The sequence below is a fragment of the Pleuronectes platessa genome, chromosome 1, assembly GCF_947347685.1.
Source record: "Pleuronectes platessa chromosome 1, fPlePla1.1, whole genome shotgun sequence".
In the NCBI taxonomy this organism is placed as follows: Eukaryota; Metazoa; Chordata; class Actinopteri; order Pleuronectiformes; family Pleuronectidae; genus Pleuronectes; species Pleuronectes platessa.
The window spans coordinates 17,744,668-17,768,420 of NC_070626.1; the positions used below are offsets into that span (position 1 = coordinate 17,744,668).

At 43.1% G+C, this 23,753-nt stretch overlaps 3 protein-coding genes across 3 annotated transcripts in view; all 3 read left to right on the top strand.

Moving 5' to 3' along the window:
• The first annotated feature begins 508 nt into the window (after nucleotides 1–508).
• gas8 (growth arrest-specific 8) lies at nucleotides 509–5,166 on the top strand. Its single transcript, XM_053423319.1, has 11 exons — nucleotides 509–571; nucleotides 729–824; nucleotides 1,513–1,710; nucleotides 2,423–2,623; nucleotides 2,741–2,795; nucleotides 3,090–3,292; nucleotides 3,566–3,721; nucleotides 3,834–3,917; nucleotides 4,058–4,267; nucleotides 4,356–4,421; nucleotides 4,508–5,166. The coding sequence occupies exons 1-11, from the start codon at nucleotides 569–571 to the stop codon at nucleotides 4,652–4,654; spliced, it is 1,419 nt and encodes a 472-aa protein (XP_053279294.1). The 5' UTR covers nucleotides 509–568; the 3' UTR covers nucleotides 4,655–5,166.
• Nucleotides 5,167–8,246: 3,080 nt separating this feature from the next.
• On the top strand, nucleotides 8,247–22,129 carry LOC128437766 (stereocilin). The gene is made up of 30 exons (XM_053420403.1): nucleotides 8,247–8,340; nucleotides 8,424–9,539; nucleotides 10,071–10,095; nucleotides 10,185–10,385; nucleotides 10,416–10,755; nucleotides 10,849–11,736; nucleotides 11,829–11,891; nucleotides 11,985–12,110; nucleotides 12,504–12,670; nucleotides 12,750–12,936; nucleotides 13,239–13,354; nucleotides 13,561–13,693; nucleotides 13,828–14,010; nucleotides 14,233–14,271; nucleotides 14,354–14,530; nucleotides 15,251–15,400; nucleotides 16,601–16,659; nucleotides 16,775–16,898; nucleotides 17,021–17,103; nucleotides 17,188–17,323; nucleotides 17,813–18,015; nucleotides 18,348–18,438; nucleotides 18,543–18,714; nucleotides 18,850–19,019; nucleotides 20,165–20,320; nucleotides 20,422–20,564; nucleotides 20,776–20,924; nucleotides 21,133–21,230; nucleotides 21,679–21,826; nucleotides 22,041–22,129. Exons 1-30 carry the CDS (start codon nucleotides 8,247–8,249, stop codon nucleotides 22,127–22,129), a joined length of 5,826 nt encoding a protein of 1,941 aa, XP_053276378.1.
• Nucleotides 22,130–23,504: 1,375 nt separating this feature from the next.
• furina (furin (paired basic amino acid cleaving enzyme) a) overlaps nucleotides 23,505–23,753 on the top strand; it is a 75,629-nt gene continuing 75,380 nt past the window's right edge. The window contains exon 1 of the mRNA XM_053415504.1: nucleotides 23,505–23,638. The gene's annotated coding sequence lies outside the window, so the exon portion shown is untranslated. The remainder of the gene's footprint in view (nucleotides 23,639–23,753) is intronic.

Sequence of the window (23,753 nt, forward strand, 5' to 3'; positions counted from 1 at the left end):
CAAACCTCAGTTAAACCAAGACCTCTTTGACAGCGTCGCCTATAAGAACAAAGTTTTACAGTAACTGCAGGAGCTGATTGGATGGTTTGAATTACAATACACAAGTTTTATTTTGAGTAGTTAAATGCTGATGTTCTAACATGCAGGTTAAATGTTCACATTTAGCAAAAAAAATCTAAATATTCCACCTCATGGTGGCACAAGAGAACTACGGGAACTATGATCGCCTGAAGACAAAGTGTGATTTATTCTCTTTCAGCAGTTAACTATTTGACTGGTATATACAAAATTACATTTTGTACTATAGAACACGCAAAACAGCACATATACACACACACACAAGTATTTGAAAGTACAATATTCTTCAATATAATAAACCAAATAATGACATTAATCAAAGTCCCGTGCTGTGGGAGTGACGGCCCCTGGATACGCTCGATCCTTGTTGCTATGACAACAGACACCAACAACTGTTTCCACGGCGACACGTTGACTCGAGACACAAGCGGACTTCAAACAAGTGGAACTGTTTCCGCCTCTCCGCGTGTTGTCTGTGCGGAGCGACACCATGGTGAGATATTAAAGTCTTTCGTTACGGTCACTGGGGGCTAACTACCCACTGAGGTTAGCCACCTAGCGGCTAACGCTCGGTTGTTGTGTTGGACTAGGGACTATAGATCGGCTGCGGTTTTAACCTTGTGTCCTCTCTTGTGTTGACTTCCGTCCAGCCTCCCAAAAACAAAGGCTCGGCTAAAAAGCCCGCAAAGCCCCGGACGCCCACTCTGATCGATGGCCTCACCAAGGAGGAGCTGTCCAAGGAGCAGGTCAGAGCTGCTAACACCTCTCACACCAGGAGAGGGCGCTGTCCTGCTCCGTGTGGTCTGCTCTGTGAGAGGGAAGCCACATGATCACTGGGACAGAGCCAGGGAACTCAGCCAGAGAACGTTTCCTGGCTTTTAGCTTCTAATGTTGTTTACCAACATGTTTACACTATCATCTCCCTTCTTGTGAAAATGTGTGTCAGGCTCCAGCCGACCAGTTTAAAACGCAGGATGTGTAGTGGGTTACACTGAAGACAACATCAGGGTTCTTTTCTCAGACCTACTGTAGATGTTATATGATGTTTTCACAGGCAGAGTAGTTCCCCCTGTGACCACGGACTTAACTTTGATTGTGTGCAATAGGTAGAGTGTATGGTGGCCTGGGAAGTATTTGCCACCAAAGTGTCTAAACTACTCCTGTTAAATCAAAAGTTCCAGCTTGACGTTCCACTATCCCAATTCAGCCGAGTCTAATCATGTCTAACACTAGAGTAGAGGATATAAGTCCCTGAAAGACACAAAAAGGGTTAGGGTTAGGGTTAAGTGTTTTTCTGCAGGAAAGCAACAGGTGATCATAGAGCTCTGTAAAGAATTCAAACTCATGTTGGTTTGACGTTGGTTGTTATAGTAATTAAAAGCAACTAGAAATTGTCAGGATCATCTACCAAAAACATATTTCTGTTTATTTCAGATGGAGGAGCACATTGTGGGCCTTCGAGAGGAGCTGGATCGAGAGAGGGAGGAGCGGAACTACTTTCAGCTGGAGAGGGACACGATTCAAAACTTCTCGGAGAACACAAAGAGAGCGCTGCAGGAGATGAAGGCTGAAATGAACAACCTAGACAAGGACATTGAAGAGGATGAGAGGTGCCACCAAGTAGAGATCAAGGCAAGGGATTGGACAGATACAGGATAGTCTTTATTTTAATCCAGATTATGACAGTCCAGGGAACACGGTTGTCCAGATTTAATAGTCCTTAAATGCAATAAATCGACACAATCTTGGACAATTTAGTCAGTACAATATTTATTATCCCATAATCCTTCATGTACTTTCTTTAGTAATTTTGAAGTACATTTACATGGCAAAATGCCTTTGGGCAACACATTGAACCCCAAATTCACAAATCCCTCCTCAGCAACGTGTGAAATACCGAAGAAAGACTGAATATCCTCAGCACATAAGAAGCCATTTTTTTTCTTCGGTCGGATTAGTTCAAGGATCACAAACAAAATGAGAATGAAACAGCAATGTCTCAAAGTCTTTCCGTTAAAGCGTTACAGAAAAGAACATATTGTCATCAATAGTAAAGAGGCAGATTTGTTGTTATTTTCATGAAAAGCAAGGATTATGGAGAGATACTGATCCTTTCATGAGCTTCTCACTGGGGAAATGTAAAATCAAAGCTACTCAATATCTGATCTTTGCTTGTGTGATAGTAGGATTAAAAGGAAGCTTAAAAGCCGTGTTAAAACAGGGCTACAGAACGGGGTTGCGTGGGATCCAAAAGCTCTGCGATGGCACAGCCTGACAGCAGCAACTAGTGACAGGTCAAAAGAGAATACATTTTATATTGGACTTTTTTTGTTCTCTCCACTAGGTGTTCAACCAGAAGATGAAGCACCTCCTTTGTGAACACCAGAACACGATCTCGGAGTTGAGAGCAAATGCTGTAGTCTCGACTGAAATGCAGCAGAAGGAACAAGACACATTAGAGTTTGAGCTTCATAAGAGAATGAAGGCCATCAAGGTCCAGATGGAGGAGATTAACGATGAAAACCTTGTCAAGGACCTTGAACTGGTTTGTAATAAACACAAAGTCTGCATGGTTTCTAAACTTTAACATGAGTGGATTCAGTTTTTTACTTTTGCTTGGATGTATTTCCTTCAAATACCATTGTGGTTGTTGTCTCGACAGAAACATGCTGAAGAAATGACTGAAGTGAAGGACAAATTGGAGAAGCAACTCAGAGGTAAACTAGAGTCGCACTCAGCAGAGAGCACATCCACCAAGGATTAATAGTCTTCTTATAGTCAACCAAGCTGCACTTCATTGCACACACTCATAAATATCAGTTCCCTTAATATTGCCGTTTTTATCATCAAGATTTCTGAGTTATTGTTTTTTCGTAATGTTACAGAGAGTGAGAAAGAAAAAAAAATGTCCGCCCCTTTTTCCGAATCCATGCCAGAATATTTTTAGGTTGTTTGTGTGTGAGTTGTCAATAACTAAATTGGAGCCACGTGTTTTGTGGCTTTTTGAATAGAAACTGAAGCTGTGTATGAAGGAAAAACTACGTTTCTGCTACAAGAGCTGGAAAACATGAGGAAAAATGGGATCAGTGAGAAAGAGGATCACTGGAACAGCCACATCGATGTTCTGGTATCCGACCACAACAAAGCTCTCAGGGAAGCTAGTGAGCTGGTGAAAGACTTACAACAGGCTCTGGAGGGGAGTGATTCATTCAAGGTACGAGTTCACACACTCAGCCTCTCAGAATAAAAACAAAGAAATGTCTGATGTTTCATTTGGGCCTGCAACTGATGAGTAATTCCGTCATTGATGATTCGGTTGATTATTGATTATCAATTGTTTTGTCTAGAGGATTTGTGAAAAGTGCTAACATTTCCTGAAGTCTTGACTGCTAATCATTTTGACACACTTTTGGATTTCTCTTAATTGTCGCAGCATAATTTTGATCCAGTTATGTTTTCTTCATCTTTTGTTTGACTTTTTTTTTAGACACAAATGAAAGAAATGAAGACGAAACAGAAGCAGGAGGAAAAGGACCTGATCCTTGTTTTGCGTGATAACAAACGTCTTGCTGAGCAACTCTCGAAAGCTGAAGAGGAAATTGCTGAAAAGAAGAAAAAAATGAAACACAGCGCAATGAAAAAGGTTCTAATGAGTTACAATTCTGACTCGTACACTTCTATTGGCTGCTACCTGCTTATTTGCTCAGTTTTAGTCGCATACTGTATATTAACTTAAGAGACTCTATTTATGACAGGAGGACACCAAAGAAAAGATCGTAGAAAAGAAGATGAATGATCTGAAACAGGATTACGAGACGCTGAAAGAGACATTCAACAAGGTAAAAGATAAGATTGACTTGCACGGTGTCATGTTGCTCAAATGTAACCTCCATTTGTGTGCACCTTGGATGTTAGCCAGATGTCTAAGTGACTATTTCTGCATCTGTGTGTCGTGTGTGTGTATGTGCATGTCGCACAGCTTCAGCTTGAGAGGGACGAGCTGTACGAGAGGCACTCTCAGTCTGTTCAGAAGGCACAGCACAAAGCCGATCTGAAGAACATGCAGCTGGAGACGAAGCTGAAAGCTCTCACAGACAATCTGGAGAAGACAAACGCTCAGCTCCACTCTGTGCTCACTTCCTCTAACATGGACCAGACAGGCCTTCGTGAGGTCATAAACAACATTCAGGTAACTGTTTATCTGAAATATATTTCATGATGTTTGTCCATGAGAGAAAGATGTTTTATTTTTACATTATCTATTTTTTCACTTGTAGGAAAACCCTGACTCCGACAATAACACCATCAAGATCTTACAGTATAAAAAACATCAGATTTCCAAGGTTAGTGGATCATTTACATATTTGTTAAAACAATGATAATACTTAAACATGTTTTGTACTGAAGTGCCTACTCTTGGTCCCGACAGGCGCGTGAGGATTTGCTGCTATACTACAAGGCCAAGCTAAGGGCTCTCGGTGTCCCAGTGGAGGAGCTTCATGCTGAGCCCTTTGAGAGCAGTCGTACTGGAAAAATTCGAGGACGGGCCTTAGATATTGGCTTTGCCCAGAAGTGAGAAAACAGACATTTTAGATAAAAAAAACACCATCAGCAAAGCTCTGATGCAGCATGAAGGGACTGTTTTCTTAAAGAAAAGCTGCTCAAATTGAAAACATGCATTTACATTTTTTAAGAAAAGGTAATTGTAGCTTTAATAAGCAACATGTTGTTGTTTCAAACTATAAAAAATTATTTACACAGTGGTGCATTGAGCTGGATACCTCACAGCAAGTTTGCGTGTTCCTCAATTGCCGGCTTGAACCACCTCCGGGTGCTCTTCCAGTCTCTAAGACTTTATCCAAACTTTATGTAGTTTGGCTTTTTCTTGACGGAAATTGTACTTTATTGATTCTTGATGTTCTGGGTTTTGTACCCTCATGGTTGAATGAACTTATTGTAGGTCGCTTTGGATAAAAGCGTCAACTAAATGAAATGTAATGTAATCAGATTGTCAGGTTGATTGTCAGTATATTGTTTGATTGGGAGTAGATCCTGGGGGCAAGTGAAGTCGAGTCTGTTGATACTTAACTTGACTCCAACTTGACCCTAACTCCAGTCCGGGAGCTCTGCTTACTTCTGAGCCTTGAACTATGGTGTCTAGTAACAATACTTGATTTTTGCCACACAATGACATTTTGTTTCTATTGTATAAAGTCATTAATGTCTTAAATCAGTGATTTAGCAAACTAAAGAAATTTTTTGTTTCCAACCCTCTATTCGTACCTGCAACAATGTCTCTGTTAATCACAATGGGACTTTCTGTCTAAACATGTGTGATGTATTTGCATAATCGATATTGATGAATAAAAAAATTATAAATTACAATTAAAGACAAAGTGCTATACTGCTTAATTTACCATAAGTCACTAATGATAAACTATTTCTAAGATATGACAGGCTGAACCCTTTCACTGATGCAATGATTGAGTTTTATTTAGGCCGTTTTAGTGACAGGTTTATAGCATAAACTATATAAAGATGGACAACTTGTCTTCACTTCTTCCCACCATCCAGAAATGTATCCAAAATATTCCAGATACAAACTCTTCATTTCCCAGAGTCTGCACAGTAGCGATTGTGGGAGGAAGCCAGGGTAGCAAGTCTCTCTGATACACATGTTTGATCTATCGCAAGTCAGCTTAGAATGTCAATCATTACGTTTCACCTGTTTTTATATCATCAATAACCTATTTTTAAAAACTTGAATACTTGGACATCCATTGGTGTAATAGGAGCAACTTTAAATGACAGAAAACATTTTTCAGAAAAATATATTTGTACAATTCTTTTTGTTTAGTCATGTCCAGTCCAATATGTTACGGTAGCTGGATTGGACCTAAACTGCAGCCAGCCACAAGGTGGTGCTCAAGATGCTTTGGCTTCACTTTGGAGAAATCCGTCAAGTCGTCCATCTTTATATTTACAGGTACAGGTATATCTATGATTTATAGCTACATGGACAGTTGTGTTAAAACCTTCAGTGGGCAGTTTGTTTAAGGGTTAAAGTCCTTTATCATTCTGCTCTTTACCAAGAGTGTTAAAGATCCTTCTCAGCTTCATGTGATACAAAATTATGAAAAACTAGTAACCAACCTGTCAAATTGCAGGAAATATCAAGATGTTACAGTAAAGTTGACCTTTGACCCTTGAATATTAAATATTGCCATTTATTTGTATGACATGTTTCGTTAGCTACTTAAATCATTAGGTTCTTTTGATAACAGATGATTGACCTTAATTGTCCTTGGCCCAGCTAAATCTAATAAGGTAATGTTTATTCAACGTTTATGTTTATGCCATATTTGAAGAAAGTCCCCTGAGGTGTTCATGAGATGGTTGGACAGACAACCTGAGAACATGATACCTCCAGACATGGCTGTTTCCAGAGCTGAGGCAATATTATAAATGTCAGTTAGGTGAAAGTTAAATCTATTCATCACATCAAAAACAGCAAGTGAAAGAAAATCTGGTCTTGATGCCAGTGAAGAAAAGACCAGCTCGGTGTCGAGGTATCTTTGCATTTTTTAACTGTTGTGTGATGGGGACAAAAACTGGATTAAGACCAAATATTCCAATCTGAACAGTTGGTATCACCAGCTGATTTCCTCGCTGCCATGACTCAGTTTCCAGCAGAGAGAACAGGAACATATGGGGTGGATCCAGTTTCTCATTGAATATTCCAGTGGTGAATCGAGCCCTGCTTCACTGAGTGATCGCTGTTCCGTGTGGTATCAATAATACAGGAGGAAGTTATTGTGCCTAAGCAGGCCCAGTATCGCACAGCTAAAGCGAGTGGAGGGAGGGGGTGGTCCTTTCACTCGGGCCTCTTGGGTTTCAGGGCCCGCAGACAGTGGTCTGACTCCTGGGAGCCGGCTGCTTTGCCCTTGCACAGGGCTCAATTGTGAGTCTGCCTGACCGATGGATAAATGTGTCTAAACACTGACAGCCTGCACAGTCCCGCTGGCCAGCCCCCCCCCCCCCCCCCCCCCCCATAACAAACCTGCAGTCACAAGACGAGTCCCAGCTGAGAGACAGCTCAATAGAGAATTATTCAGTGGGAGACCTCAGACAGTTAGAGAATGGGATAGATATCATGGGCGTGATTAACATGATCGAGATTTCCACCTCGATCAAGCACCTAGCTGAGGGCTGTGACCTTCCTCTAGCCTTGTAAAGATCTAAATAGTGTGTTGTACATCAAATAAGACGCCTCAAGTGTTTTTCAGGAGTTCTGCCCATTTAATCACGATGCACTCCCCATTTCTCTGTCCTTTGTCATATAAAAGTGTCAACCACACATTAGGACGACGAGTAAACATGTGAAACATGAAACCGAGCAACAACCTAAACCCCCCGAGGCCAAAACAAACGTCTATAAGAGCAGAGAGAGACAGAGGACAGAGGTGGGAGGGGTGCAGGAGGAGAGTGAAAGGTAGAGAGAGTGATGGTGAAACGGAGAGGGCCTCTCAGAAAGAGGTCAGCTCTGAGCGTGCCGACGCCGATAAGATGCTGCTGACCGCTTAGGAGAAGCTTTTACTCATGAATGGATTGAAACCGTTGGTGAGTCCTGTAAAGGGTTTTTTCTTCTTCATATTTCCATTATTGTAATTTATCATTGATATTATAAACTTATAAAAAAAAAAAATAGTTGCACCAGAAAGAGATTTACAGTCTCTTTCTGAGATGTACCATCTCTTTCTGCTACTCTGTCCTAAATCTCTTTAAGAAACAGAACCTGTGTATTTAACTGTGCATCTACTTTATTTCATGTACACTTTCTTTTTTTTACACTCTTTTTAACATCATATAAAGCCCTGCCTTTAATAGCTTACATCTTAATACGTTTGATTAGTTAATTACTTTACTGATACTTGTTTAGTAGCCATGCTGAGAAAGTGGTAAGGTGATGTGGCAGCCAGTCATTAAGGTTTAATAGCCTCTCTCTGCGAATATACTTTACTCCTTGAGTCCACCCCATCTCTTCAATGAAACAACTACACAACAACACTCCTTTTGAATGCATGATTTTGTGAAATCGATAGGACAAACAGCCCACAGAGAAAGATGTGACCCCACTGTGTCACCGTTCACGTTGACATGAGATGAAGATGGCGGCGAAAGGGCCAGTGATGGTCACTCTTAGATTCACAAGCATCATAGTTTGTGCTGTCTTACTGGGCCAAGGATCCTCCCAGGAAACAGGTGAGTGTTCCACCAGAACATTCTGTTTGTTTTGATGTGCTTTTGGAATGATGCTGGCTTAAGATGCCTATGTGCTCTTCCAGGAGGGGGTAAAAAGGAACAGAGAGAAGCCATTCTGAAGGAACTCTTTTCAAAATGGAGTGAAGGAGGTGGTAGGAATCCTCAGAAAGCTCCTCCAGAAACAAACAAGGACCAGTCCATGCACCCTTGGGTGAGGAATATCATGGGGAGTCTAAAATCACTTCTTCCCACCAAGACCCTGCCTTTACTGAACAAGCCAATTGACAGACACAGACTCTCTGGTTTTCTCTACAACATCTCTCAGTACCTCCAGGAGATGGGTGCTGAGCTGGAGGAGGCACCGGCGGAGCCAGATGAGGAGCAGCTGTGGGAGAAGGTGCTGCATTACTTTCTCCAGTCTGAAGGGAATGCTGCACAGAACCAGTGGAATGGCCGGGTACCCCCCCGACCCAGCGTCAAAGTGCAGGACTGGTTCTTGTCCCTCAGGGGCAGCCCCCACTGGGACTGGCTCCTGGGGCTGCTGCAGAGTCTCATCAGTCTCTCAGAGCGACAGCCCCACAGGCCTCTCTTGACTTTCTTATCTCAGAACTGGAGAACAGTGAGCGCTGTGCTGGAAGCTGCACTTCAAGCTATGGTCAGTGGGACGTATGGTCAGGCCAGTGCAGGCCTGCAGGGCTTCATTTGTGCCCTGAAGGGCCGAGGTGACTGTGCCTTCAGTGTTAGCTGGCTTCAGCAGCTGCTGCGTTTCTTAGAAACACGCAACTGGAAGCCTGTGGTCAGTCTGCACCCAGCAGGAGAAGGTGAACGCTCAAGTGCGTTTGGACGTTTGAAGCCTTTCAGCCTGCCTCCTGAGGCCATGAGGCAGGATGGGCTGTCTGGGAACATATCTATGGAAGACAAGATGGCCATGGAGGAAGATCCAGACTCCATGCAGAATTTACTGCTGCAGGCGTTATCCCGTTCAGGTGGAGGAGAGCGAGGAGGTCACCTGGCACAGAGGAATGTTGCTCTTGTGCAGGGCTTGGACGGGCTGAGGAGCGGCCTCCTGCACAGGGTGGGTAGCTCTGTATATGGTAACCTGAGGAAGAAAGTGTCACGAGTTACCATGGCACTGCTTGATGATGTCAGCGGCTCGGTGGACGTGCCACAGCCCAACGCCCAGGGTCGCTGCTCGGTTGGTGAGTTTGTGGGGCAGCTGGCCTCAGAGGGTGTTTGCACAATCAATCACATTTTAATTCAAATGCATTCATAGAAACAATCTCATAAATGATTCATTAGGTGATTAAGAAATATTTTACAATGGTTAATGGTGTTCATAATTAATTCAGTTTCTATAATTCATTATAGAAACCAGATAATTAACTTTTTTAATTGCACTTAATTTCACATACCAACAACACATCCTCTTTAATAGATTCTTAAGTTGTGCCCTGGTTTCACCTGACAAACCCAGGGGAGAATGTGACAGTGACTCACACTGCTTTAAAATCTTTTTAATCATCCCGGTCAATGAAAGCACCTGTCGTTAGCTCGGCTAATCTCTTTATCCTCTCATTGATGTCAGTAACATAATATCTTGGGCTTTGTTGGCTGAGCTGCACTGTTGCATCAGGCCTCTGTTGTGCCCTGCAGGACCTTCCCATAGCTTTTTCCACCTCTCATTCACTCTGATTTCCAGGTAATGTTTGCTTTTATTTGTCTTTTTGAAGGTGACCTGAGGCAGCTGATCTTATGGTAAGATATAATATGAAATATGTCTCATTCTCGTTTTCACAAGTCTAACTGTAAATTCACATCTCGACCATCTGTCAATGCATATGTAGGGGGATAAGACATAATGTGACGTGGAACACCCAGGCGTTAGGAGTTAGTTCCCAGGGTCTCCCAAGCTCAATCCCATTCCTGACGTGCCCCTCCGCTGAAGGCCAACTAACACCAGCCCACTCATCATCTCAAATGGCCCCTTCTTCACGAACAATCTCCAAACGAAACCACCTTCATGAACTCTCCACTGCGCCTCACCAGTCCCAGTTCAGCCAGCGACATACCGGGAGAGCGAGTGAGAAAGGTGACCAGCTGAAAGAGACGGAGCACTCCCCCTCAACAGAAATCCTGGAGGCAGCGTGCAATGAATCCATCCCGGGCTTGAGCGGTGTCTCCAACTTCACTGTGTTCCTCTACTGTAAACTGTTTGAGGCGGAGAACGGCTCAGTTGACCCTGCAGTGGCTCCGATGGAACTCGACCTGCACGCCACGTGCTCTGATGCAGCCTGGTACCTGTCTGCTGCTGAAGAGGACTTCCTGTGGGTCCACATCTGCAGTGAGTTCTTTGCCCATGAATTCAACAACACTGTGTGTGCCAACTCCTCATTCTGGCTGCAGAGAGCACATCAGGTAATAGATCACTGCTTTGATTGGCAAGGCGTACGAAGGCGTATGGTTATATGTATGTACCTGATGTTAACTCCTATATCCTATTATCTGCAGGCTGCTATGACAAAGGACTACCATTTTTTTAACCAAACCATCATAGACGACCTGTGTGTTCAGCTGTCAGAGGAAACAACAGAAAGTCCAGGAGTGGATGAGAGCTGCCTGGCTCAGCTGGGCAGCAGGTCGCTAAGCGCCCAGGCTTTCAGACACTGCTTCCTGCCGAACAACTCCGCCATGATCTCAGCTTTGTGCGGTGGAGAGTCTCCTGACTCACACCGATCCTTGCCAGAGGCCAGCTGGGCCGCAACATACTGCTCCAAAATACACAACTTCTCCCATGCTGACACCTCTGAGGAGACCTGTCAATACAGAGAATGGGCTGTGCATCGCTTCACCAACACAACCCTGCTGGAGCTGTGCGAGCAGACACCTGGGCTGAGAGAGTACATGTGTCTGAACACCTCCCTGTACAATCAGCTGCTACAATCACTGCCTCAGTTTGCTGATTTCTGTGCTGATCTGCAGGCAGAGCTCGAGGGCAGGAAGTGCTTCCTGCAGAGATTCTTTGACATGCTCCCAGCGCCATATCAATTTGACACAGCCCAGCTGTGTACGGACCCCGCCCCGATGCTGGTGGACGTTCTTCACAAGCTGAGTGTGTGCGAGGTCGAGGGAGGTGAGCGTGAAGGGTTCTTAGTGGTGCTGGGGTATGTGTTGCGAGTGTTGGACTTCATGGTGGGCCTCTCCTCGGGGCTTGATGAGGGGGAAACAGAGGCAAGACAAGGTTTGGGTCAGGCCATCCTCCTCTCCAGTCTCCTTGACAACGCATCCTGGGCCGGTCTGCAGCCAGAAGCCTCCACGAGTGTCCTGAACACTGTGGGGGTCTTCCTGCGCAGGGAGCAGAACACCACCCTGAAAGAGGACCTGCTGAGCTGCTTCAGTGTAAGATAAGATAGCTGACTGACACACTCACACACAGACACACTTACACACATACAGAGCAAAGAGTGAATAACTTTCTGCTGTCACAACAGCCTGTTCTGTGGGACCTCATCCAGCGGGACGACAACTCATCTGCTCTCAGGGCTCTGCTGCAGGTACTTGCCTGTGCAGCAATTTTTACCTTTATCATTTCACAACAGATCAACTCGCTGAACTACATATTTTGCTTAATGGCTTTTTCTTGTCAGGAGTACCTGCAGATGCCAAGAGACAGCATCCGCACTCTTGTGATGTCTGCTGAAAAAGACGCAGTGAAGAGATTTCTCTCCCATATGCACCAAAGTTGGAACCAGCTACAAGTTGAAACCAGCCAGGTTTGTTTTAAAACTCCCAACAAAACAAATGAATGTGTTAAGATTTACACAAAGCACTGAACTCAATGTGCAGAGTAGAGATCGGGCACACACAAAGTTTGAAACCTAATTTCAAATCATTAGGACATTTGGACTACCTGAACGCACCCACAGAGAAAATATGCAGGATGTCAGGATAACATGGAGCAGGAGAGTCAAATCAATATAGAAAATATTATTTATGACTCTTTTTATGAAGCTAATGTTGCATGAACAGCTCTCAAACCTTGCTGATAGTAACATAACAATGTACAGCTCTAGTGACTACAGTCCTATTCTACTGCACTCTCTGTGAGTCAGGGTCAAAATGAACACACGTCAGTTACTGTCGCACTCTTTTGTTTCCTCTGTCAGGCCTCTCAAAAAGAGCAGCAAGCCATGGAAACAATGACTGCGGCTTTCATCCATAAGTTCCCCCGAGTGACCCCGGAGCTGTTTGTGGACCTGTCTCAGTTCATACCCTTCATGTCTGTCTCTGACATTATGAGCTTCCCCGCCTCCCTGATAATCAACGACAGCGTGTGAGTTGCTGACCCATGAAGAGTTTATTCTGACACGTCTTCCTGTATCGATGCTAATGGCCTCCTCGTTGCTCTTCAGATTGACGGCCATCCGTGACCACAGCTCAGGGATGAAGTCACTGCAGAAAAAGGCCTTTGTGAAACGCCTCCTGCAGTCGAGTGCAGTGGGGGATGTCCCCACGTGGCCACCGTACTTTATCAGTTCCATCCTCCCACTCCTGCCTTACCTCCCAATCAGCCATTTTCAGCAACTGACTTCTCAACAGGTCAGAGGCCAATTCACTGATTTCAAGCTCTTGACATAATGCCGGCATCTCTTTGTCAGATGTTAGTCTGGGTTCATTTGGACAGAGGACAAATTAACGGGGAAACCAAAATTCATGATTAGAGAAATTCCTCAACACAACTGTGGCACAACACAGTCACAACATCGCAACTCAGGTCAAAACCTATTGGAGACGAACAGTACTCTCCAAAAGCATCACACTATATGATCATTTTTTACTCCCATAGAGGGTTGGTACATTTTTTCAGCTCGATTCAATATTTATTCCGTTGTCTCTCTTAGCTTGCTCCACTTGTAGAGTTGCTAGGCAATGGCAGTCTGGATGGTGTGAGGGGGCGCCATGTGCTCCGCAGCCTCTTCAGCAGGAAGAAGAATCTGACTGGTGACAACATACTGAGGTGGGCTTCAATGATATATTAACAAGTATTGAACTGGAACATTCATAGGTCAATGTTGATGACTTGGGTCATAGTTTTGTTTTGGTAGTAATGGATGGTGTTTTACCAGGTATGAAAAAGCAGATCTAGTATTTACACTATGGAGGCAGTCTTGGAGGATTATAACTGGTGTGTGAAGTGTTTTGATGGGTTTGTGTCTTTTGCAGGTTGGGAGTCCTCGCATGTTACCTGGATCCGGCAGAACTGGGTTTGTATGTTCAGGACTCGGCTGTGTCCTCTGCTCTGTGGCAGCAGCTGGCTCAGTGTATGTCGAAGGGGATGATCAGTACCAACGGGAGGGTGAGTGGCACAAGTAATTACTGACATCTACCGTATGTACACTACAGAACATATTTAAACCACTGTCTCTAACCTAATGCTCTGTTTTTCTGTTGCACCACACAATGTCTGACTATCCCTGTCTTTGTGGATAGTTGTCCTCGTGGCTCATTCCAGCGCTTCAGTCCCTGAACATCAGCAGCATGGCTCCTTCAGAGCTGTCTGCTATCAGTGGTCTGCTGCCCCAATTAGGAGCTTCCTTCCTGCTGTCACTCCCCTCACAACAGCTCCTGGAAGTCCTCTCACAACCAGGATTACACAGATATTCCCCAGCACAGGTCAACAGGGAATTTAACTTTCTATCATCTATTCATTTTTGTATTATTCATTTCACTCGTCGATTTCAAGTGCCTCTAAAATTCTTAAGATCTACACAAAGGAAGAGGATAAACACTAATGAAATACATGACCTTTACCTAACAGACTGCAACGGTCTTAAAATGTGAAAGCGTTTGGTCTGTGTGCACTGTACACTCATTCATTTTTAATCCTTTCCTCAGGCATTTCTCACGTTATCCAAGATCTCAAAAAACACCAACGTAAGTAGACATTTTTTAGAATACCTCTGCTTAATGTCCAAAGACTGCACAATCACCTTTGTTTTTTAAATCTTTCTGCCAGCTCACAGTGGAAGAACTATGCAGACTGAAGCCGTTGCACTCTGGTCTCTCCCCTGCTGTGCTCAGAGATCTCCAGTGGCCTGAGATCAGTCAAACTGCCCACTGTCAGTGCTGGAGAACCATGCTAACTGAGCTTAAGCCTGGCCATAGAGCCATGCTGTACAATGCAATGCAGGAGGTAATGGCGCTGACTTTCTAAACGGCATCACTTATCACTTCTCTCATCTTTTCATTCCTCCATAGAATTTGGTGCCACTCTCAAATTATTATGACATGTTGCGTAAAAGACAAAGAATAGGTGGATAGGTTTGTGAAAATTGATATAATTCAACATCTCTTTAGAATTGTTGGAACATATCAAAACAAGAAGCAAAATCTGTGGTCCCCGAAGCATTAATCTGGCTCTACTGTCTAAAAGAGTGTTCTTTGAACCTAGAAGTAGGCGATTTGTAGGGGAATGAGGGGGGAGGCCATTCCCTTTAATTAATAATACTTTTTGGGAGTTTGAAACCAAATGGCATCGATAAGAACAGGAGGACTGCACACTTTTCAACCCAGAGAAATCCTACCTGTGGCTGTTAAAACATCCATAACGATTTTACTATTTTTTAGCAGGCAGGATTCAGCATAAAATTGGTAGATAATAATTTCATTGTTCACATTCAAGCAACAAGCACACAGTTCTGTACTGCAGGGATGTCACCCCCCACAACTCCATCCCTGACTCATCAGCTCCACAAGTTAATAACCTGGTGATATTTTCCGCAGTAATATTCAACCCACGACTGGTCTAAAACAGTCACTGCAACAAATTGTCTACTGTTTGACTGAAGGGCCTTTAAAGGCTTGTACATTCTACATTTAAATGTACATTAATTATTTCGTTTTTTGTCCACAGGCTTTAGACAGTGACCTGCAGAACCTCACACAGCAGGTCAGCTGTCTTTTATCATTTGTACCTCTGAGGAAGCTGATAGAGGCCACCGATGGAGAAACAATCCTGAGACACATTAGCCTGTACAGGGACATACACTGGTCGCCACAGCAGGTGCACATTTGTCTTTAATCTTCTTTTGTGCGCTCTTAAACTTTGTATTGATAAGACAACAATAGGTTTCCAGTTCTCTGACTTGAGAAGAAAATGTTACCAGCTTCAGTCTCGGACCTCCTTTAATCTGCAACTCATCTGCTATGCTTCGCATGAGCCTTTCAGAATGTTAATTCTCTGTAGACATCAGCCGCCATCAAGCTAATTAGTTTGGATGCAGTACAATGGTGTGGAGGAGTGTAGCGTAAATTAATAATGGCTACCTTAAAGGGATTTTGTCACGGCCAAAAGTGTGTTAACCTGCTTTCACCACCTGTTCTCAGTCTAATAATACCTGAGTCAAATCAATAAAGATGACTTTCACTTAGCAACGGCTCTGAAATAATCTGTGACACTGTTATTAGATATTAGGTTTTCAATTTCAATAACTGTAAAACTTTATTTGTGTCTTCTGACCAATTAATCAGAACGTCGTCAAAGAGATTTTAACTGATGCCGATAAAGAAAGTAATTTACCGCCAGTGTTTCATTCCACATGCAGTCTGGCAATTCTGCAGAGCAGCTGTAGATAAAAATATTTTTAAACAAAGCCAACTTTTTAAAGCCCCTGCCGTCATCAGGAGATCCCTAAAGCAGCTAAGTGAAATTCGATTGCTATTCTGACTTATCTAGAAAAAAGAAAAAAGACATCAACTGATAAATAATAAATGAAGTAAGCACAACAAAGAATGATTAGTTATGAGGATCCGTTTTTATTTTATATTCAGGAACATAAATCCAGTTTTCTCACATAACAATTGTTTTTTAAGTCTAAATAATTAAAGAGCGCTCTTGTAATATAAGGAAGCGAAGGTGTTACCTATTACAGTGCAGCAATGAAAACTTCTCATTGTTTCATTGGAGGAGGTAACAACAGGATCCATCTTCTGTGTGATGCCAGAAACCAAGATTATCAAATTATAATCTGATCTGCTCTTACAAGAAATTTCCCCAGTGGACTTGTCATCCTTAAAAGGACATTTCAACCAAATTATTTGAACAGTTAAACATCCAGTAACTTGATTTACATGGTTTGTGTTAAATGCACTAAAACATGAGAATATTGCTGCTGTTTAATTAACTGCAAGTTGATTTTGGTTCTTTAGTTTAGAATAAACAACAATCAAAGTGCTGATTCTGATGCTTCTTCTTTCTATACAGGCTCAGTCCCTGTTTACAAAATTATCAGAATTTAAAAACATCACCAGCAAGTCAGTGAGGTAAGTTGGAAATGTGTTGCATCAAAACATCCAAACTATTTTAATCAATGAGTATTTTTTTTTGTTTGAAACACTCAAAACAAAAAGATGAAGATGAAATATCTTTCCCTTTTAGGGCTCTGGGTCAAGTCGCCGGTGGGATGAGCTGTGATTTTTTGAGGCTTTGGACCAATGATACAGATTTTGCAGAGTTGCTTCAGTTTGTTAGTGAGCTGCCTGGTGGCTTGAGACCTGCTCTGGTGAGGAGCAAACAACCTGTCAGATTGCCTAAAACACTAAATTTCAAAAAATATTGTCATAATAAATCAAAAAGCGAAGATTAATACTAACAAGTTCAGATGTGTTTGGGCTGTGTTAACAGCGGAAATGTATCGTTGAGGAAATGAGGAAACAGCCTGAACTTGACCTCACACTTTTCAACCCTGGGTTTGCTTCAACATTACCGTAAGTAATTATACACAGTTATTAATATATTTCACGGTCTATCCTGAGATGCTTCTTTAACACCTCTGCTCTGTTCTTCTCCAGAGTGACGATGATAGAGAACCTCTCTAATGCCTCCTTCAAAGCCGTTCTGGACCACATCCATGCAAACTTTGCTGATTTCCTCAGAATGCCACATTACAAGCAGACGTGTTTAGCTGAGAAGGCAAAAATTGAGCTGGTAAAACAGCAACATGAACCACACCATACTGCATTTACTGCATCTTCTCACATGGCGTGCAGGGGCTTACACATTAGGTTTTAGTTACAATATTGTAATGAGGAACCGGATGCTGCATAGGAATCTGGAATTAATCCTCGGGTATTAAAATGATAAACTGTAACCAAGAGCATGCAAAAAGCAAAGTGGGACTATTTCTATTTAATTAAATCTGGATTTTCATCAGCAATGGTGAGTCATGTATTTGATTTGTATTCAAATTTTGAGGGGTTGGTAAGTGTTTGCTTGAGAAGCCTGAACAAATGGAGGGAGGGAAACAGGTGGAGAGAGAGATTCAGGCCATGACCTGCCTCAGTCCCACTGCAGCTTTCTACACAACTGAAGTCATTTCAGCCTGAAATCCTTGTAATCTAGGCGTACACTCTGTTTGTGTGTGTGTGTGTGTGTGTGTGTGTGTGTGTGTCTGTGTGTTTATGTGATGCTCTGCAGGGCTCCTCTCAGGCTGAGGAGGAGATTGATGGCACCACTCTGGACGTCCTGGGGCCTTTACTACCTTTCTTGGACCGGGACAGTCTGGCTGTGGTGGACAGACGAGCTCTGGCTCTGCGGCTGGAGGAGATGAGAAGTTTCTGCTTACCTAAAGAGGCTCAGACAGATATCAGTGCCCTGCTCACCCAGAAAGAATTGCTCGGGTAAAGGAACAAATAGCAAACTGTACCAAAGTCTTATTTTTAATCATTTGAGGACCATTAATCTCCATCTCAGTGATGTTGAAATGTGGTGAACTAACAAAAAAATATACATCGTTTGGCCTTTTCACTAAAGCATGGCTTACATTTTACATAAGTAAATTTTGTAAATCATTCAGTATAAATAAAAACACCTTCCGCAAACAATTTTAGTATGTAGCAGTACCATGTAGTATAAATATATGTAATCTAAAATACATAAACTGCCTGAAATTCCCAGCACTGTGCTGGCAGCCGCAGTAATGATGAGATACTTGTGTGTTCTTGTTTGCCAGGGATCCTTCTAAATGGCAAGTTGGGGATGTGGAACATTTGGGCAGGCTGGTGTTTTCTCTCTCAACAAAGCAGATTAACGCCATCCCACTGGTAAGCATCCAGGAGCACCATCTAAATCCTGTGATTTATTTCCCTTCACTCTAACTGGTGCCTTGAGACTTTTCCTGGCAATATTTCCTGTTTTTCTCGCGCAGGCAGTGTTGAGTAAAGACGCAGTGGAACAGGTCCTGGTGGCTCAGAGGCGCTTGGACAACAGTGTGGTGGGTGAAGTCTGTGTTACTCAGTGCACGGACCAGCATCGGCAGAGACAACAGACTCAGAGTCTCATCCGAGGCATCGTCAGAGCACGGAGCAGGAGGGCAAAAGGTTCAATAAATGTTTCCCACAAGTTTCACTGCTATTTATCTACAGGAGAAGTCAATTATAATGATTACTGGTGCACTACTCCACCACTTGTGTCAATGCGTACAGCACTGAATCCACCAATGTGTCTTTGAGTAGTTCCAGTTCCAAGCTGTGCAGATATCAGAGGAACGTTTCCCTCAGCCTGGACACCTCTTCAGCTCAGTCGTATGTCGCAGGAGGAGCTGACACAGTGCGTAGAGGTTGTCGGTCAGGACGCGGAGCTGAGCTCTGAGCAGCGCCGGTCACTGTGGATGAAACTCAGGCAGGTCAGTAAAAGTACCCTGCCTGCAAAAGTACATGCAGGGTTAGAAGGTCGTTTGGTATTTGTTTGATGTCACTTTTACCCTCAAGGCATCCACACAGACAGTAAGAACTATTTTAACAACATGTTCTCTCCCATTAATCATCCAGACAATATCCAGGTCAATATATGTGTCATCCTTCACATGATCTTCACATCAGATGTACATGGTGCAGCAGTTCTGTCCCCATAAAAAGTGTATTAGGTTTGGCTCAGCTATTATTAAAAGTAAAGATCAGGGTATTTTATTTTGGTTTTTCATTTCTGTACAATATTTGTTTTCTTTATCCTCGTCCATGTTCCATCAGCTTGTCTAGTTTTCTAATCCCCTGATTTACTAATTGCATTTTATATATTTCACCAATAGTAGTCTATATAAAGTTTGTTTGAGAGATGAAAAGGGGGAGAGGACATAAAGAGGATAAATTCTTTATTATTCCCTTTTCCTCTCCCTCTCTTTCTATCCGTCTCCCTTCTTGTTTCATTAATACTAAATGTCTGAATGAGATCTATAATAATAATGACAGCTATTTCTTTTATTGTTATCAATTTGGGATGTTAGGATTGAAGGTTGGATGGCATGTGGGGACAGAAGTGGTTTTTCCCCCCTCTCCTTGATTTGGAGAAGTCACTACAGTATAGGGATCTTCTTCTAAGAAATAAATAAGTATCCCCATCAAGTGCATTTTAAAAGATATCCTCCATCCATCCATTATCCACACTGCTTATCCTTTGAGGGTTGCAGGGGTTTGCTGGAGCAAATCACATCGGACACTAGGGCCAACATATAGAGACAAACAACCATTCACATCAATAAGAGCAATTAAGAGTCTCCAATGAACCTAAGCCTCACATCTTTGGACCGTGGCAGGAAACAGGAGTACCTGGAGGAAACCCATGCAGACACAGGGAGAACACAAACTTAAAAATACATGGTTTCACAGTTGAATAGTGCCTTGGAATGTCTGCATCTTTCAAAGCTGTAACATGTAAGTCTGAAGATAAAAAGTAAAGATGCCCAGTAAAGCAGGTAGTTATATAATGGCTGACAAGGACAGCTGAGTAAATGAGAAGAGTACTTTTTTTTTTGTGGTTCTTGACTCGCTCCAGTCCTTCAGCCCGGTGAGAGAGCTGCGGGCAGATCAGGTGCTGGCTCTGGGCTCGGTGCTGACTGAGCTGGGAGAGAGAGAGCTGCAGGACATAGACCTCACCGACCCGGGGGTGTTGGCACACCTGGGGACACTGACAGACTGGAGCCCAAAGAAGGTGAAACTTTGAATTTTTTCATACGGATGTAAAACTGAGAGTAAAAGGACAGATATACACCTGATGTGAATAGTTTGTGGTAATCGCAGCTATTTTCTCAGATGAGAGCCGTGGTTTCCGGCGTGATGCGGAGACGCAAAGTGAAAGCGGAGCAGTTAACAGATGTCGATCTGGCAACATTTGGGCATCTGATCTGTGGTCTGTATCCGTCTGAGATCAAGAGACTGAACCCGTACAACCTCAGGTGAGTCAAATGATTATGTGTGATTTTACACAATCCTTCATTCATGCAACATATTAAAAAGCAATAAAAAAGGGTCTTGCACCTAGACCTTTCATTTTTCAAAATAAAGGCCAAATGATTATTTGTGAGCCATTATGGCCAAATTATGCTTATATATTTTGCCTACTCTCAACGGAGCAAATAGTCCTGAATGGTTTTCTTCAAACTGCAGTGTGGCCGCCGTGTTCTTGCGGGAGATGTCCCTGCCGTGCACAGAACAGCAGATGGAAGCGTTGATGAGTCGTTTGTCCAGACCTGAGGCCTTTGGACCCGTCAGTGCTTGGGGCCCCGAAGTTTTCACAGAAATTGGAACATTGGCAGGTACAATACAACATGATATCCCTGGAGGTATAAACTTTTTCTGTGAGTGAGGAGGGCGGGAGGAGGACACGACAGCTGTTGGAGGAAGAGGTGCAAATAAAATTATCCCAGAGGGGGAAGCAGGAGGAGGTTCATTTCCTGAACTTTTCCTTTAATTTGATGTAAGAAACATCTATTATCTGACTTTGGTGTTTGTCTGCATATCCAGTGGGCCTGGAGGACATGATGCTGTCAGCCCTGGTTCAAGAACAAATGGGGGGGATCACCCCTGAAGCCATCGCCCTGATATCACCAAACAAGATGGCCGTGAGTTTCACACATGGTTTCAGACGAATCAAGAGAGAAATGTGAAACTTCAGAGCAGATGAATTAATTGTATAAGTGGTATAAATGGAAACGTTGATTAAATTGTTGGATTTTTATATACAATACAGTGAGTATTCAAGGGCTCAAACACATATAAATCAACAAACAGCTTATACATTTGAAAAAATCATCCTGGACAAAGCAAATTACAAACAAATCAAGACATCAAACATGATCAACAAAGACAATATTAGTTGAATATTGTAAATGTTACCTTGGGTAATAATGTATATTTTGATCTGACGCTATGTACATTTTTCTTATTTAATTTGTAAATGACACATAGAATATATAATTTGAAATTGGAGTAAGTGTATTCACCCTGGATACCACAGAGGACACAGTATTGTGTAGTTTTACAGTGTTTGTGTCGATGTGTGTCTGACAGGTGGTGTTCAGTGCTGTTCAGTTGTCGTGGCTGAGTGAGGAGCAGGCATGGGCCGTCACCCAGGAGCAGTGGACGGAGCTGGACGCTGAGCAGAGACACGCGGTGGGACTGGCTCGATATGAAGGAGACCCACTGCTGGAGCTGAGAGGTGGGGTCATCAAAAAAAAAATTTGTGATAAAATCTCATTTGAATAAACTAAAACTACAGGGTTTGACTGACTGATATTTTAACTATGTTTATCAAAGTATTTATGAGCACACACGCTGTGTATTATGATAATATTGACTCTGCTAAGCAACCATGATGTTCTCTGTTGTTTTTATGAGGTGATGATGAACGCTGTGTTCCTGTGCCTCCACAGGGAGAAACTCGGCTCCAGCAGCTCCGAACACACACAGCCTCGCTTTCCGCTCACTGGCTCTGTGCCTCTCATTGTGGAAACTCGTTTAAAATGCAGACAATAATGAATTGTCCATTGGCCTCTCTTGGTATCATCATATTTGTACATCAAATAAATATTTTAAACTGCTCTGTTCCTTCTGTGTGTTTTGGTCCTTGAATTTACACCCCACTTGCCTGTGCTCTGCTGCACAAACCTCACTTTTATCTCAGACAGAGGAATAGGCTTTTCAAAATTTACAGCCCAATTTTAACCCTGTGATCAAACAAACAAGTTGGTAATGATATGTTAGGGCTGTAACTATAGGCACTGAGCTCTATAATGTGTATTTACGGAGGATAATAGCACCATAAACCACTTGAAACGCTTTGTGTTGCCTCACAGGAGGATAACATTTGAATACAGATGTTGCCATCTAGAAAAGACCTTTGGAATTTTCCTCCCATTTATTTATCACTTCTGTAACATCGAGCCTTTTGATCTCCATGGAAATCTTCCTTCTTATAGGAGCCACATGCAGTTTGAACGTTTCCTTACAGAAACGTCACCTGTTGTCATATCTTCTGTCTGTTTGAATACAAACAGACATTTTTACATTTTGCGATGAGTCTCTAAAGTCTGGTATATTTAATCATCTTTAACAGAAGGATATTCGTTTTTTCACAAACTGTCTGATACGCATAAAATGTGGGACCAGGGAGTATTATTGTTCCAGCATAGGGGTAAGGTAACGGCGGCTGTGGGCAAATTATGTCATGTGCAGTTGCATGTACAAATCTGAACACACTGGACTCTAGAGCCTGTGGATTCTTGGGAGCAGAAGCCGACATCAATTTTTTATGATTATGTATATATACATATTTTTCCAATGATTCCTAAGATGTTTTCAATCCCTTATGTTAAAGAGAGTAAAAACTTGTAACTGAGGCTTGATATTTTAAAGTTTAAACATGGGCTATAAATAAAAGAAACAACAAATATAGCCAAATATATAGTACTTGATGAATATAAACATATTTTGTGTAAACTATAAATATAGGTGCTCAGATTCTACAGTTTGTTTCCTGAATAATACGTTTTTATATTGGTGCATGTTGTCAAACACAGATACTGATATGTCAGGGGTCGTCGCACCCCCATCTGAGAGGTGCTGCAGTAAGCAACACACAATAAATACACAATCATTGTGATGTTTCCTGGGATGCAGCTCTATACTGGACACGTCTTACGCCATTCTTCACTATAATACATATTTGACAGACACAGGCCTGGCCCTGACGCCACGGCTGCTGCGCCGCGTGTGGGCAGCAGGTGGCGGTGCAGCAGCGCCGCAGCTCCACGAGTAGGTGTTCCTCTCTGGGCTCTGGCCGTGGCGGTGACGTATTTCCTGGGGCTTGCGCGGACCACTCAGCGGTGCAACGAAGGGCTATCATGACTATTTATAGCCAGCTGTTCTCCGTTATCGGTGTTTGTGTCGCCTCGCCGAGCCACCGTCGGTGCTGAACGCCGCGCTGTGGGGCAGCCAGCGAGCCGCGGGTCGAGCAGGATGCGGGAGGAAGGTTCGTAAGTTTCTGCTCCAGCTTTGTGTCCTCACTTGTTCGGGCTGCGTGGTCCGCGAGTTGACCGAGCTCCGCACCGGGACCCGGGACTCAGGGACGGGACGTTGTGTTGTGT

Excerpts from the sequence above, each read along its gene's own strand:
- LOC128437766 (XM_053420403.1), top strand. The coding sequence starts at position 8,247 with ATGGCGGCGAAAGGGCCAGTGATGGTCACTCTTAGATTCACAAGCATC. Across the intron at positions 10,386-10,415 it reads CTCTCCACTGCGCCTCACCA|AGCGAGTGAGAAAGGTGACC; the intron begins GTCCCAGTTCAG and ends ACATACCGGGAG. Across the intron at positions 10,756-10,848 it reads GGCTGCAGAGAGCACATCAG|GCTGCTATGACAAAGGACTA; the intron begins GTAATAGATCAC and ends TATTATCTGCAG.
- gas8 (XM_053423319.1), top strand. Across the intron at positions 3,918-4,057 it reads TGAAAGAGACATTCAACAAG|CTTCAGCTTGAGAGGGACGA; the intron begins GTAAAAGATAAG and ends CATGTCGCACAG. Across the intron at positions 4,268-4,355 it reads AGGTCATAAACAACATTCAG|GAAAACCCTGACTCCGACAA; the intron begins GTAACTGTTTAT and ends TTTCACTTGTAG.